This window comes from Labrus bergylta, chromosome 8 (assembly GCF_963930695.1).
Source record: "Labrus bergylta chromosome 8, fLabBer1.1, whole genome shotgun sequence".
NCBI classification, from domain to species: domain Eukaryota; kingdom Metazoa; phylum Chordata; class Actinopteri; order Labriformes; family Labridae; genus Labrus; species Labrus bergylta.
The window spans coordinates 4,585,256-4,598,246 of NC_089202.1; the positions used below are offsets into that span (position 1 = coordinate 4,585,256).

The 12,991-nt window shown below is 41.3% G+C and overlaps 1 protein-coding gene across 1 annotated transcript; it reads left to right on the plus strand.

Annotated features, from left to right (window-relative positions):
- Positions 1–299: 299 nt before the first annotated feature.
- Positions 300–12,664, plus strand: gapdhs (glyceraldehyde-3-phosphate dehydrogenase, spermatogenic). Its single transcript, XM_020633887.2, has 11 exons — positions 300–397; positions 8,255–8,314; positions 8,727–8,823; positions 9,111–9,217; positions 10,270–10,360; positions 10,451–10,569; positions 10,717–10,798; positions 10,949–11,100; positions 11,233–11,395; positions 11,967–12,064; positions 12,181–12,664. The coding sequence occupies exons 2-11, from the start codon at positions 8,286–8,288 to the stop codon at positions 12,248–12,250; spliced, it is 1,008 nt and encodes a 335-aa protein (XP_020489543.1). The 5' UTR covers positions 300–397; positions 8,255–8,285; the 3' UTR covers positions 12,251–12,664.
- Positions 12,665–12,991: the final 327 nt, after the last annotated feature.

Below are 12,991 nucleotides of genomic sequence, written 5' to 3' on the forward strand. Positions count from 1 at the left end.
CAAAACGCTTCATCATTCCCCACCACTTCCACGGTGGCACCCTGCCAGTTTCTTTCTAGCCTTTTTATATCACGATTCCTCCAATAGCGTCAGATTCACTAATCTTTTTATGTTCCTTTCTGTCTTTCCCTTTAGCGATAAAATTATCTTCCATCATCAAATCAGCTCTAAGGAGTTTTATATAGCCTATGATTTGTGAAAAATAAAAAAAAAACACACAAATGCTTCATCCTGGAGGCCGTGACCAGTCCCTCGTCCCAAATGGATACCAGCAGCAAAGGATGACATGACGTCACGTCACTATGGCGACCGGGCTCCCGGAGGCACGTGTCCTGTATAAAAAGGGAAGGCGGCTCTGTCGACTGCGCACACAGACTCAAGCAGCATCAGCCTAGAGGTAAGCCGAAAGACCGATTTACCCTTCAATGTAGAGATGCCATTGTAACCTCTAGATAACATACACTTGCAATAGTGTCTAGCTGAAGACGTTCAGTGTATTTTATATGATTTAGACTTCACAATTAGTCAAAAGGATTAGTTTATTCGACGGTGCACAGATGTAGGCCTGTCTCATGTGAACTTGGATAACAAAAGTGAGCTAATACAGTTTTATTTGCTCCATTATCTCATTCTTATCATTCAAATTTTCGCCTATTCATGAGACAGGCAGTATTGAAAGCCGTCCAAAAAACAGCAGAAGTCGTTACCATCGTGTAAGATTAACTTCGTATACCTTAGTTTACTCTACAACGCATCGGTCCGTTTAATGGAGCCTATACAAGCGCACAAGACAAATGCAAGATGTGTGAGTAGCTCAGCTCAAAGCTTTAATAAGCGAATTTCAGATTTTTAAATAAGCATTGTCCACAGCATGCACGCTGTAGCAGCACAGGAAGAGACAGGCGAGGATGGGAGGGGATGCAGCCGTGGCCTTGCAGCTCCGGAGAGAGCTGGTCGTTGTGTAATGCTCTCCGTCGGAGACGATCATTCAAATCATCGAAATTAAACCAGCTAAAACTATTCACACCGCGGATTTACAAAGTGCCTTACTTTAAGAAATTGTGCACATAAAAGTGATGGTCCATTCATACAGTTCATTCATGTGCGGATGACGTGCCATTTGCAGCTCCCACTGCTGCATCTTTGCGGAAGTGGATTAGTCTCCGTGTTATGTAACACCTCAAAAATACATATTTTACTGTATATCTTACGGACAGCATAGTAAATTATAGCACATAAGGATACATTTTTGAAAGAACAATGGTTTACATTTAACATTGACTATGATACCGCTTTTGTACTTAGTGTACCATAATGACGGGGATTATGCTTGTACGTGAACGCAACGGAGGTGAAGCTACGTGCAGCTCCTGGTTTTCATGATGAAGTCTGTGGTCGTTGCGCCACCAGAGTACAGAGATGATGAGTTGTCTCGTAATGACGGGAAGCAGAGGATGTAGTAATGCAATAACCGAAACTGTTCTAACCTTAGCTGTGTAATGAGGATGAAACAATGGTGTTGAATATGTCCCTGTGCTGCGTTCAGAGGACACAGAGACAGTGCAGTGTCGCATGATTCTGCCGCAGTTTGACTCCAAAGTCGACAGACCTGTTGATGCGGTTTGCAACGAGGCCTGTTCTCTTAAAGCGACAATACTACACATTAGAAGTTAATCTCCAATTACATAATCATCCATACACTTCATATATGGTACATTTTAAACAGTGAAAATGCAATCAGTGGTGGAGGGACTTTTACAAAGGCTTATTTCCTTGCAAAATGTAAATACCCACACTTCATAACCACACTATTGAAAACAACAGCTAGTTGTGCCAAAATAGGAATCTCCATCCCCCTTATAACCTCTTCTGTTATAAACTATTAATTAATAACAAGTAATAATACAGGCCTACATATTACTGTATTATTATATCATGGAGGTTGCGTTTTTCTTACAGTTTCTTGACACATTCATCTTAAATAGGTGTGGCACATGCAGGTGCAGTCATGTCCGGCCTTGTTGAAGGTCATCCCTCTATCATTGGAAGGTCACAGCAGGCCCAGAGCTCCTGTAGTGATGCTAACCTGCTGCTAAATCTTCATCCTCAAACATCTTACAAACAGGACAAAATGCTTTTACGTGTTGTACTCATGGAAGGGGGTCCCACCTTTTTTTTTCATCAATAGATGACTGAAGGTCACTAAGAAAAGGCCAAGGATGCTAAGTATTTAGTCATAGCGGTATTTGTTGCCAAAATGAAAGCCTTGTGATCATAATTATAAGAACATTAGCACCGAATTGACATGTATTAGCAGATAACTAATATAGTTGATTAAGTTAATATTTTAAAATATGACAGTAAATGCAGATAGATTACAGTGTACAATTGCTCCTTAGCCCATAAGTAGTTTCGTCAATACATTCTGGGTTTAAATCTTTACACAAATGCGTGTATTGGTTAAAGATGTTCCCGTTCTTTTTAATATTGTGTTTATTTGTATAACAGGCTCAGATAGATGTCTTACAAAAGAAGGCAGAACTATCTTGACATGTCACTCATGATTACTTTGACATTTATTTAGCTCTTGTAAGCCAGTTGTCTGAAATGTAAATGTCAGTGACTGTTTAAGCAACACACCTTCACCTTTGCTGTTTAAGGTGCAAGATAATAGTCAATGGGATTAGCTAGAGCACATTAGCAATACACAGGACATGTGATTCCATCTTAACAAAGTAGAGCCAGGTGAGTTAGAGAGTTAAAGAGACATGGACCGTCCAAATGTGCTCCACTGCTAGTGGACAATCACACAATTTGTCACAAAACTATTTTACACATATTCTTGAATCATTCATTCTTCCTCAGTTTGTTATGACTCATCTTTTCCAGATTAACACAAATTTTCCATATGAAGGTTATGTGGCTGTTTCAGTGTGTCCCTGTGGACAATGCTGTGCAGCTCGTTTCTCAAGCAGCCATCTTGTCCAGGATGTGTGCAAGAGAGATGGGACTCAGGAGTGACTCAGCACTCTGCACATAACGGTAGCCACTAGTTTGAGGAAATAAACCTCACACACAAAAAGGAGAATAAACACAGCCAGGACACCAAAGACCACCTGTCATACAATGAAGCAGTTATTTCAAGGTGCACATGTTTGCATAGCATTAAAGGGCAGCAAACAAAGTGTTAAACTAAAGTACTGTAATGGTAGCCTGAGAGAGGAGAGGAAGTGACTGACAGGCTCAGCCTCAGGAAATAACTTTCATCTGACTGTTGACACAAACTCAAACATGAGGACTACAAGCACTGTGTGTGTGTGTGTGTGTGTGTGTGTGTGTGTGTGTGTGTGTGTGTGTGTGTGTGTGTGTGTGTGTGTGTGTGTGTGTGTGTAGTCCAGTATTACCTCTGCAGACAAGTCACATGCCTTTCTCTCCTATTGAGTTCTCTGCAGTTTGATACAGCACACCCTTTACTAATTCATGTGGTTGCTGTGTGTTTGTGTGTACGTGATTGTGTGTACAAGTTTAGTAAGTTACTACCTCTATCAAACCAAACTTCCTTAAATTTCTACATTTCTGTGGAGGGGGGAAAGGGTATTACACCACCACTTTAATTCATTAATCTTTGTATCATGCATATTTTCCACAAATGAAGTGTCTAATAGAAACAGTGAACTTCTTCACAGTCTGCTGCTGTCAGCAGGAGACCATGCCTGCTGAGCTGGACACAAGGGCCGTGTTGTTGTGTGTGCGTGTGTCTGAAGAGTGAGGTGATGGTGTTGGACATTTGACTGACTAGCTCATGGCTCCAAAGTGACACTGTCTAAATAATGAGCCTTTCTAAAGAGGGGAAGCAGGTGTAGTGTTCAAGAAAAGATGAGCAGAAGAAAAGCTCACAAAGTTGCAGACAACACAGAAAGTAACTCTGGTTTATTAGTGTGCCATACATTTTAGAGTTTGAAAGGGGCATGTATCGTTCAGTCTTATATTTGAGTCCTCAAGAGGCGGGCAAAAAAAGGGAACACATTACCTAATTGCATGGTAAGTTTGGCCTGTAGCCAATCAATGAAGTGCAGTGGAAAAACACTGAAGCGAAGGAGGGTGTGACCAAAAGCTAGAGGCCGATGGGCTGGAGGCACTGAAAAAAAGGCAGGCAAGGAGGGGGGAGTGGCAAAGTGTGCAGGGAAAGTGAAGTTAGAGTCAGTGAGTTCATTCATTCACTGATACATTTCTAATGAACACGAACCAGAGCAACTTAAAGACTGGGAATAGAAGCTGAAGTCTAAACCTATCATCTCATGGGATGATTTTGTTCCCAAATTGTAATTTTACTTCTAACACTCAGATGAGGAGCACTCTCTTCACTCACATAATTATAACCAAAGATAGTTATAGTTATGATTAAATCAGGCTCCTCTTCTGTATGTAAACTTGAGTAATGTTGGAACAATGTACATGAGTGGAGACTTTTTGGATTTATGTCCTCAAAACTCAGGGACATATAAGGACTGACTGAGGGTGTCACAAAGCCTGCCCAAGAGCCCCTTGACATATTACAGAGAAGAGATGAAGCAGTGTTTATGTGGCAAAGTGTTGGTGCTTGACATCTGAGGAGGTGTTGGCAGAAGTGAAATGCTTTGTCATGCTCTTCTCTCCTCTGGCCATGTCTAGCCTCTTTTACACTTTTAATGCCCTGACGGATTTTGTCTCAGTTTTGAGATTCGACTACCTGATGCTGCCTGTTGTCTTTGTCCTTTTCTGATTGTCTGGTTTTGAGTCATCTTTCCTCTTGTTGTTCCCTTTAGGGCACACAGAGGCAGACCCCCCTCCACTGTGTCTAGGTTTGCGAGATGAAAATGGGTCGCAGCTCAGAGGGAGGGTGGGCTTGTGCTAAATGAGGGGGACTGGGTAGACAAAGACTGGCAAGGACAGACAAAGAGGGAGCTGGAGGGTGGGTGCTGAATTTTAAGGATCATGGGCAGATGGATGAAGAGACAGAAAGAGGAGTAGGTACAGTATTCTGGTCCTCATTAAACAAATTGAACACAATCTCTCTGATAGGCTCACTATTCCTTTCACCTAACCAGAGGTGAGGTCAGAAGAGGTGCACAGTGCTTGTCATGTGATTTTCTTTTTACAGTTTTGTCTGATCTCAGAATCTGATAACGTCCACATCAGAAGTATAGGGTAAACAACTCAGATCTTTAGAGAGAGTTAACTTTCACACAAATAATGCTGTAATTGCTGTTTATTGTAAATTATTTGGACCTGCAGTTAAGAAAGCCCCCATCTTCCCTTAAACTCAGGGTTTTGTTTCTTGTCTGTGCAGTTCAGTCTACTTTTAGATATAAATGTGGCCCCTTTATCTACAGTAAGAAGTTAAGCTGAGGAAGAATGTAAAAGTGTCCTTGCTACACTTCATATGCCTGCCCAGTCTTTCGACTGTTTAATGAGTGTCAGCAGAGAGATGGCTGCAGACAAACAACATGAAACTCTTTGGTCTGCTCAGCACAATGCTGCTTCTGTGAGCGGGGACATATGTGAACGTGTGTGTGTGTGTGTGTGTGTGTGCGTGCGTGCGTGCGTGCGTGTGTGTTTGAGCTAAGTGCTAAACTGCGTATCAGTGCTGATTGGTTTACGGTCAAGAGGCAGAACTGTGTTGGAGGATGGAGAAGAGCTGTTTGCATTAGAATCAATATTTGAATCCATATTATGAAATGGTGTTTAAAAGCTCACCACATATGAAAACCTTAATGTTATTGCCACAGAAACTGTTTTGAAGCAGGGATGAAACAAGAGTATAAAAGTACTACAACAGTACTTTTACACATGACAATACTTGTACTTGATCACCGGACTTAATGAAGTAAATGTGACAAGAGCAGCAAGGGAATCACAATTAAAGTATTCCTAGCTAAACCTAAAGAGTCATGCACACTCCTCTACCAATCTTTATTTCTTTATCTAATTCAACCAGAACTCGTCCATATGGCTCAGTGTGTGTGTGTGTGTGTGTGTGTGTGTGTGTGTGTGTGTGTGTGTGTGTGTGTGTGTGTGTGTGTGTGTGTGTGTGTGTGTGGTTTTTAGCATATAAAACATCACACACACACACACACACACACACACTGCCCCTTATTTAAGTCTACTATTTGCCAAAATATTTATTTAAAGAAATTCACATTTTAATGTTTTACCATTTGCATGTCATTAAAATGACTATTCATTATTTTAGTAATTGTGTTGATTAGTTCTCAACAATGATCACAACTTATATGCAAATAATCCTGCATCAAACTGTCTTTCACTGTCTATTAATCTGTTATTGTTTTCTCAAGTAATCAATCAGTTGTTTTGTCTTTTTTTTTTAGAAATCTTGGATACCCAAAGATCATTTCCATAGTTTAATGTCTTATAGGCATAAATAACTAGAACATATTCATATTTATGAATCTGTAATCAAACATTTGTACTTATCACTGAATTATTAATCAAACTCATGAATCGATTGTTAAGATCTTTTGACATTCATTGAATAGGTATGTTTTTATGTCCCAGTTCTTATGTGCCTTAGTGAAGCAGTATAGCCCCCTCTGCTTACTAAGTAGTATAATGGGCACAGCAGCCAATTTTAATGTTTGAAAACCCAGGGCAACTGCTCTGTTGAGGGGAAATGGAGCACTTAGAGAGCAAAAGCCAACAAGACAAATAGTGAAAAGGAAGTAGAGTTCAAAAGAGAGAAAAGAGAAGGTGACTGCAGAGTTTAGTGAAATCAGAATACATAATGGTAGGAACAAAGGTATACAGAAGAAAACAGTATTATCAGAATAGTATAGTCATACTGCATGTACCCTCTCATTTTCTCTCTCTCTCCCTTGATGACCTTGTGTTAGAGATAGTAACCGAAGAATACAAAATGGCTGCCCTTCCCTGATGGGAGCTAGAAATAGGCACAGAGACAAAACAAGGGTCCAAACAAAGAAATGTGGACATAAAACACACTCTGCTGGTTTAAAACAATCAAACTCAAATGAAATGCTGTTTGACTGGTGAATAGATCGAGTAATATCGGCGCATATCTGCTGTGAAACTATACGATGCCACTGCATATGCTAATATCGGCTGATATTATCGACTCATCGATTAATGGGTCGGGCTCTAGTCTTACTCTTGTCACCCTTTTAGTCTATTTTAAGTGCTCCCACAATGCATTTCTACGGATCAACAGCCTGCTCCCTGCTGAGACACACCCATTTACACTCACACTGTACAGTAGCACACACGCATACACACAAAACAGATTAGGAGATTACAGTAGTCCAATATGACAACCAACCAGTCTCAAGGACACTCAGAGTTACCCTTATGTACTCTGGCCAGTACCTGTCTCACACACACACACACACACACACACACACACACACACACACACACACACACACACACACACACACACACACACACACACACACACACACACACACAGAGGTTAGCCACTGGTCAGGGTAGCGCAGTGTTACCTAATCTACACAGAAAATCATTAATGTTATAAGCTTTAGAGTTTTGTTTCTAACAGACCAAAATCAGAAAGGAAAGGAAGGGTTGGAGTCAGTGAAAGGATGTAGGGGACAGGTGAAGGAAAGGAAAGAGGATTCAATCCGTAGAAATGATTAGGGCCGTGAAGTAGGAGGCGATGAGAAGCGGTCAGAGTGATGGGTGTTCAGTGTGAAAAAAGGAGGTCACATAGTTAAATTAAGGACAGGCTTCCTCTCTGTTCATGCAGACAAGTCTCTGTTTGTCTTGGTGCATACCTACCACTCTCCCTCCCTTCTTATCTCATTGTTTTCTAAACAAGTCCCTGCATGATGTAACACATCCTTACTCCTGCAGCAGAAACACACTAAACATGTCATTTCACAGCCGGTCTCTTCTGGTTACTGCATCAACAGAAATACACCCATTCTACTAACTTTATGAACATACTGCTGTACTGTACCACTCTGGTGTTTAGTTTCAACCTGGAGTGCTAATGGGTCGGGAGGACACTGCCTGTTTGTCATTTTAATGTCGAATTACTTCAGATCTTACAGCTAACACTGCAAAAGAAAAACAGTCAGAAGTATGGTAGATGTTCAGACATCTTCATCAGAGTCTTCTCACACATAACTGCATTACTAAATAATCCTGTGATTTCATGACATTGGCCTTTATTCTAATGTCATTTGTTGTTCTGTTGTTTTCTCTCTTTTTCTTCCAGGTAACTCAGTCCCACTCAAGCAGCAGCAGACATGTCGAACCTCTGTGTTGGAATCAATGGGTGAGTTTGAAACACAAACATATAAACAGGATGGTTCGCACTGATTGATGGGGCTCTGGATATTCTGTCATTGATGCATAGATTTTGAGAAACCAGCAATAGACCAACACGTTTGTTGTTTAAAGATATTAAGAGGGGGTTGAAATGAATTCACACAGGGTATTAAAAAGTTGTGTTATTTCAGCTCAGTGATATGAATCATTGTTATGTTTCTGTGAGGAGATGAAGTAGAGGTTTGAAGTTTTATAACAGGATTCATGTGAGGCCTCAGGGGTGGTTTAACATCCTGAGGAAGTTTCCTAACATATTCCCAAAGCAACTATTATTAATGTCTCTTTTTTCCCTCTCTGTCTCTCTCTCTCTCTCTCTCTCTCTCTCTCTCTCTCTCTCTCTCCCTCCCTTAACTCTACAGCTTCGGTCGTATTGGCCGTCTTGTCTTGAGGGCTTGCCTCCAGAAAGGCATCAAGGTTGTGGCCATCAACGACCCCTTCATTGACTTGGAGTACATGGTGAGAAAAGTTATGAGTTATTTAGTTTCACTTCAGTGGAGCACCTATGTGTGAGCAAAATGACTAACTTAATTAATGAGGAGTAAAAAATGAATAAAAAAACAATTAATGAAATTTGAGTTTTACTGAATTCATTTGGGTGAAGTAGTTGACCAGTTTACCCCGCCAGTGTCCATAGACTCCATCGTGTTAAGAAAGGGAAATAAGACTTGTAATGACGTTTTATCTGTCATAATGAAACAACCAGAAGCCACATGTCTCTTAAACCCCCTGCCCTCATATTCCAGGTCTACATGTTCAAGTATGACTCCACCCATGGCCGTTACCGCGGCGAGGTCAGCCTATCAAATGGCAAGCTTGTTGTTGATGGAAATTCCATCTCCGTCTTCCAGTGGTAAGTGATGGTGATGTGCCTGCACATATATGACAGATCATTAGTGTTGTTGGTGATGTTTACTATCGTAAGGTTAAAAACAGGTCAAATCAATACAATTTAAATGATACCAAAGGGTGTCTGTCTTAGTAGCCGAGGGCTCTGTCACAGTTGTTCTGGTTTTCATCTAAACATTTACTGACTTAAATTTCCTATTTTATGGAGGTATTCAAAAGAACTGTGTAACATTTAAAACTGGTTTTGAAACACACTGACATTTATAATAATGTCTCTCTCTGTATGAGCTACAAGATCAAACCAGGTGACCATGAAAAAGATATTTTAATGTTTTTACCGGTAACTGCTGCAGCCATGTCAGTGTTTGAGAAAGAGATTCAAACAATCAACAGTGAAAATTATATTTGACTGTTGGAACACAGGCAGGAGGATTTTATTTGTTAGAGACTAGGACTAGGACTGCACAGGACGGAATCAGGAACGCTTTGTCCACAGACGTCTTTGACGGACAAATTACTGAAATAACACAAATCAAGATGTTTTCTGGTGGCGGATAAAAAGAACGATAAATCAATTTTTTAGAAAAAGAAAGTTTCTCAGAAGCTTTAAAGCCAGTTTGATCAACCAGTCGATGAAACTAAGCGTTCTGCTGCTTTGGGCCTCACCCATGTGGCTGCCCCTCCAGCCGTTGTAGTACTCACTGTTGTTTTAATCCATTGAGTTACGGACCTCCCCTCTGCAAAGGCAACATCAACACCAAGTGAGGGTTATAGAAGACACATTCCTGTTTCTCTATGAGCAGAGACTTGAGTGTGTGGGGGTTTCCCTCTTGTTTTTGCTATCTACTGTCTTTGGCAAAACTCTTAACCCCAAGAGCCTAACGTGTAAATTAAAAGATGAACTTCTGTCGATCACATGTCATTATCTAGATATGTTATGCACACGACCCTTAAAAGCACAGAATGTCTGTATGTGACCTGCTCTCTCTGCTGTGCTCTCACTTGTGTTTCACGTTGAATTACCTGAGACTGACGATGTTCCTTCTCTGACCGTAGCATGAAGCCAGCAGAGATCCCCTGGGGCGATAGTGGTGCCAAGTACGTTGTGGAGTCCACTGGAGTCTTCCTCAGTGTGGAGAAGGCCTCTGTATGTAAAGCCATACACACAGTTACATATACAGAAACAAAACACACAACCTTTTTTTATTAACCTGTTTTTGTTTTTTTTCTACAACAGTCTCACCTCAGTGGCGGAGCAGAGCGTGTGGTTGTGTCAGCCCCCTCACCGGACGCCCCCATGTTTGTCATGGGAGTTAACGAGGACAAATACGACCCCTCCTCCATGACCATCGTCAGGTAGGGAAATTTGAGCCCTTAATTTGCTTTTTTACATGAACATACCTAGATATAAATAGAGCAGGTGTAATGCTACAACATACACTTGTATGGATTTAATGGAGTAGAGTCTGTTTTAAAAGTGTTTTTTTGTTTGTTTGTTTTTAGCAATGCCTCCTGCACCACCAACTGCCTGGCCCCCCTGGCCAAAGTCATCAATGATAACTTTGGCATTGAGGAGGCTCTCATGGTGAGTCGCCGTAAATCTGAGCTAAACATGCATCATTTTTCACGCAATAGCCAAATGTTGTCATTGAAGTAAGCTTATTGTTGTGACAAAAGCATCATATTTTCACCTTAAAATTATTGATGTTTGTTTATATCACCCTCCCCTCTGTAGACCACAGTCCATGCCTACACAGCCACCCAGAAGACAGTGGATGGTCCCAGTGCCAAGGCCTGGCGTGATGGCCGTGGTGCCCACCTGAACATCATCCCAGCCTCCACTGGTGCTGCCAAGGCTGTGGGCAAAGTCATCCCTGAACTCAACGGGTGAGAACACATCAGTTATCTGCATGATTATCAGACAGACTTTTACTCACTGTGGCAAGGAGGTTCAGAAAATATGAAAACAAAAGGAGACACACGTCCAACAAGCCTCGTTTGTCTGTCCCCTCTCTGCAGGAAGCTGACCGGCATGGCGTTCAGGGTGCCCGTGGCTGACGTTTCAGTTGTGGACCTGACATGCCGTCTGTCAAAGCCGGCATCCTATGCTGAGATCAAGGAGGCCTGCAAGAAGGCAGCGCTCGGGCCCATGAAGGGAGTGCTGGGCTACACCGAGGACCAGGTAACACACAAATGTATTTCACAAACCATGTGAATATATTAAAATATTTAGACTTGGGTCGCTGGTGGCGCAGTGGTTAGAGCGCGCGCCCCATGTATGGAGGCCATAGTCCTCAAAAGTCCTCCTTTCCCACATGTGATTCCCTGCACTCTCGCCCTGATTTCCAACTCTATCCACTGTCCTATCTCTCCATTAAAGGCACAAAAAGCCCAAAAATAAAGATTTAAATAATTAAATTAGACTTAAAGCCGTGAGTCAGCAGGGACAGGACAAGGAAAAGAATGGCGGTTCAGGCCATTTGGGTAGGAATAAAAAGTTTAAAAAAAAAATGGATTGGCATAAAAAATATGACTGCTGTTTTGCTCAGTGGTTAAATCGAATTTCCTGTATACAGCCATTGACAGCATGTCACCCCTAATCTCTGATACCTGTGTAAAAAAGACAGTATATCTATATAGGAGCGCTGTGGCTGTCTGTCATTAAGTGTGTATTTTGTAATTAGTATTGTTAAGGCTTAGCTGTGTGTGGTTTCACTTTAGTATATCTGACTTGTGTGTTTGTGTTTGTGCAGGTGGTGTCCTCTGACTTCATTGGTGACACCCACTCCTCCATCTTTGATGCTGGCGCTGGCATCTCCCTTAATGACAACTTTGTCAAACTCATTTCCTGGTCAGTTTTCTGAAGTCTTGATCAGTTCCACATTGAAAAACAAGAAGTAAAGTAAAGTAAAGTAAGAAGTATGTAAATCTTAATTCCTCTGTTCTCTTTCCTCCCTCTCTCTTCAGGTATGATAATGAGTTCGGCTACAGCCACCGTGTCGCTGACCTGCTGCTGTACATGTACTCCAAGGAGTAGGCACTTCCTGTCACAAAAGGAAGTCAGGAAAGGGACCACCCCCTCCTCTCCCACCTCCCCTGTCTTTTACACACAGGCCCTTCCCATAGCCAAGTCATAGCATCACAGCCCTTAGCTCTACTACAGTATTTGTAGGCAGCAGCAACAGTGTGTTTGAGTGTTCTGAGTTAATCTGTGTTTTCCTTTAAGACGAGATGATCGCTAGGTGACAGTATTTGTGTCCGTGTGCCCCCTCTCCACTGCCACTTTAGATGTGTCGTTATGGCTCATTACCATGGTAACTACTGTATCCATCTCCCTGTTGGTGTGTTTTAAAGGCTTATTCATCAGTGGACGGAGGCAGCTGAGAGGCAGAGCTACTGTAACTTTGCTTATGAGTAAAGAGATAAAGAATAAAACTTGAAAAAACCTCAATGTGTCTTGTTTGATTATCTTTATTGTCTGGTAAAGCCAAACTACACAAAAAGTTTATCCTGAGAGCCAAAATAGAACAAGTGGAAAACATCAAGAAAGATGAAGAAAAAATAAATTGAGATTTATTTGACTTGGATTAATAATTAAAGAAGAACTGTGAATCTTTATGCTGTAACTCTATCAGTTAAAATACAGGATAGTTTTTTTCCACCACCATAAAGAAGTTGAAATTTGTTAATTTTACTAAATGTCTTCATGGCAAGCTGGCTTTTATTCGTCAATTTCATTTTGAAAATCCATAAAATGGCATTGGTACATTATTTATTT

What these genes read in the sequence shown, in the direction of transcription:
- gapdhs (XM_020633887.2), top strand. Translation starts at nt 8,286, where the DNA reads ATGTCGAACCTCTGTGTTGGAATCAATGG. An exon ending in CTCTGTGTTGGAATCAATGG is followed by an intron (nt 8,315 to 8,726) that starts GTGAGTTTGAAA and finishes TTAACTCTACAG; the next exon opens with CTTCGGTCGTATTGGCCGTC. An exon ending in TCCTCCATGACCATCGTCAG is followed by an intron (nt 10,570 to 10,716) that starts GTAGGGAAATTT and finishes GTTTGTTTTTAG; the next exon opens with CAATGCCTCCTGCACCACCA.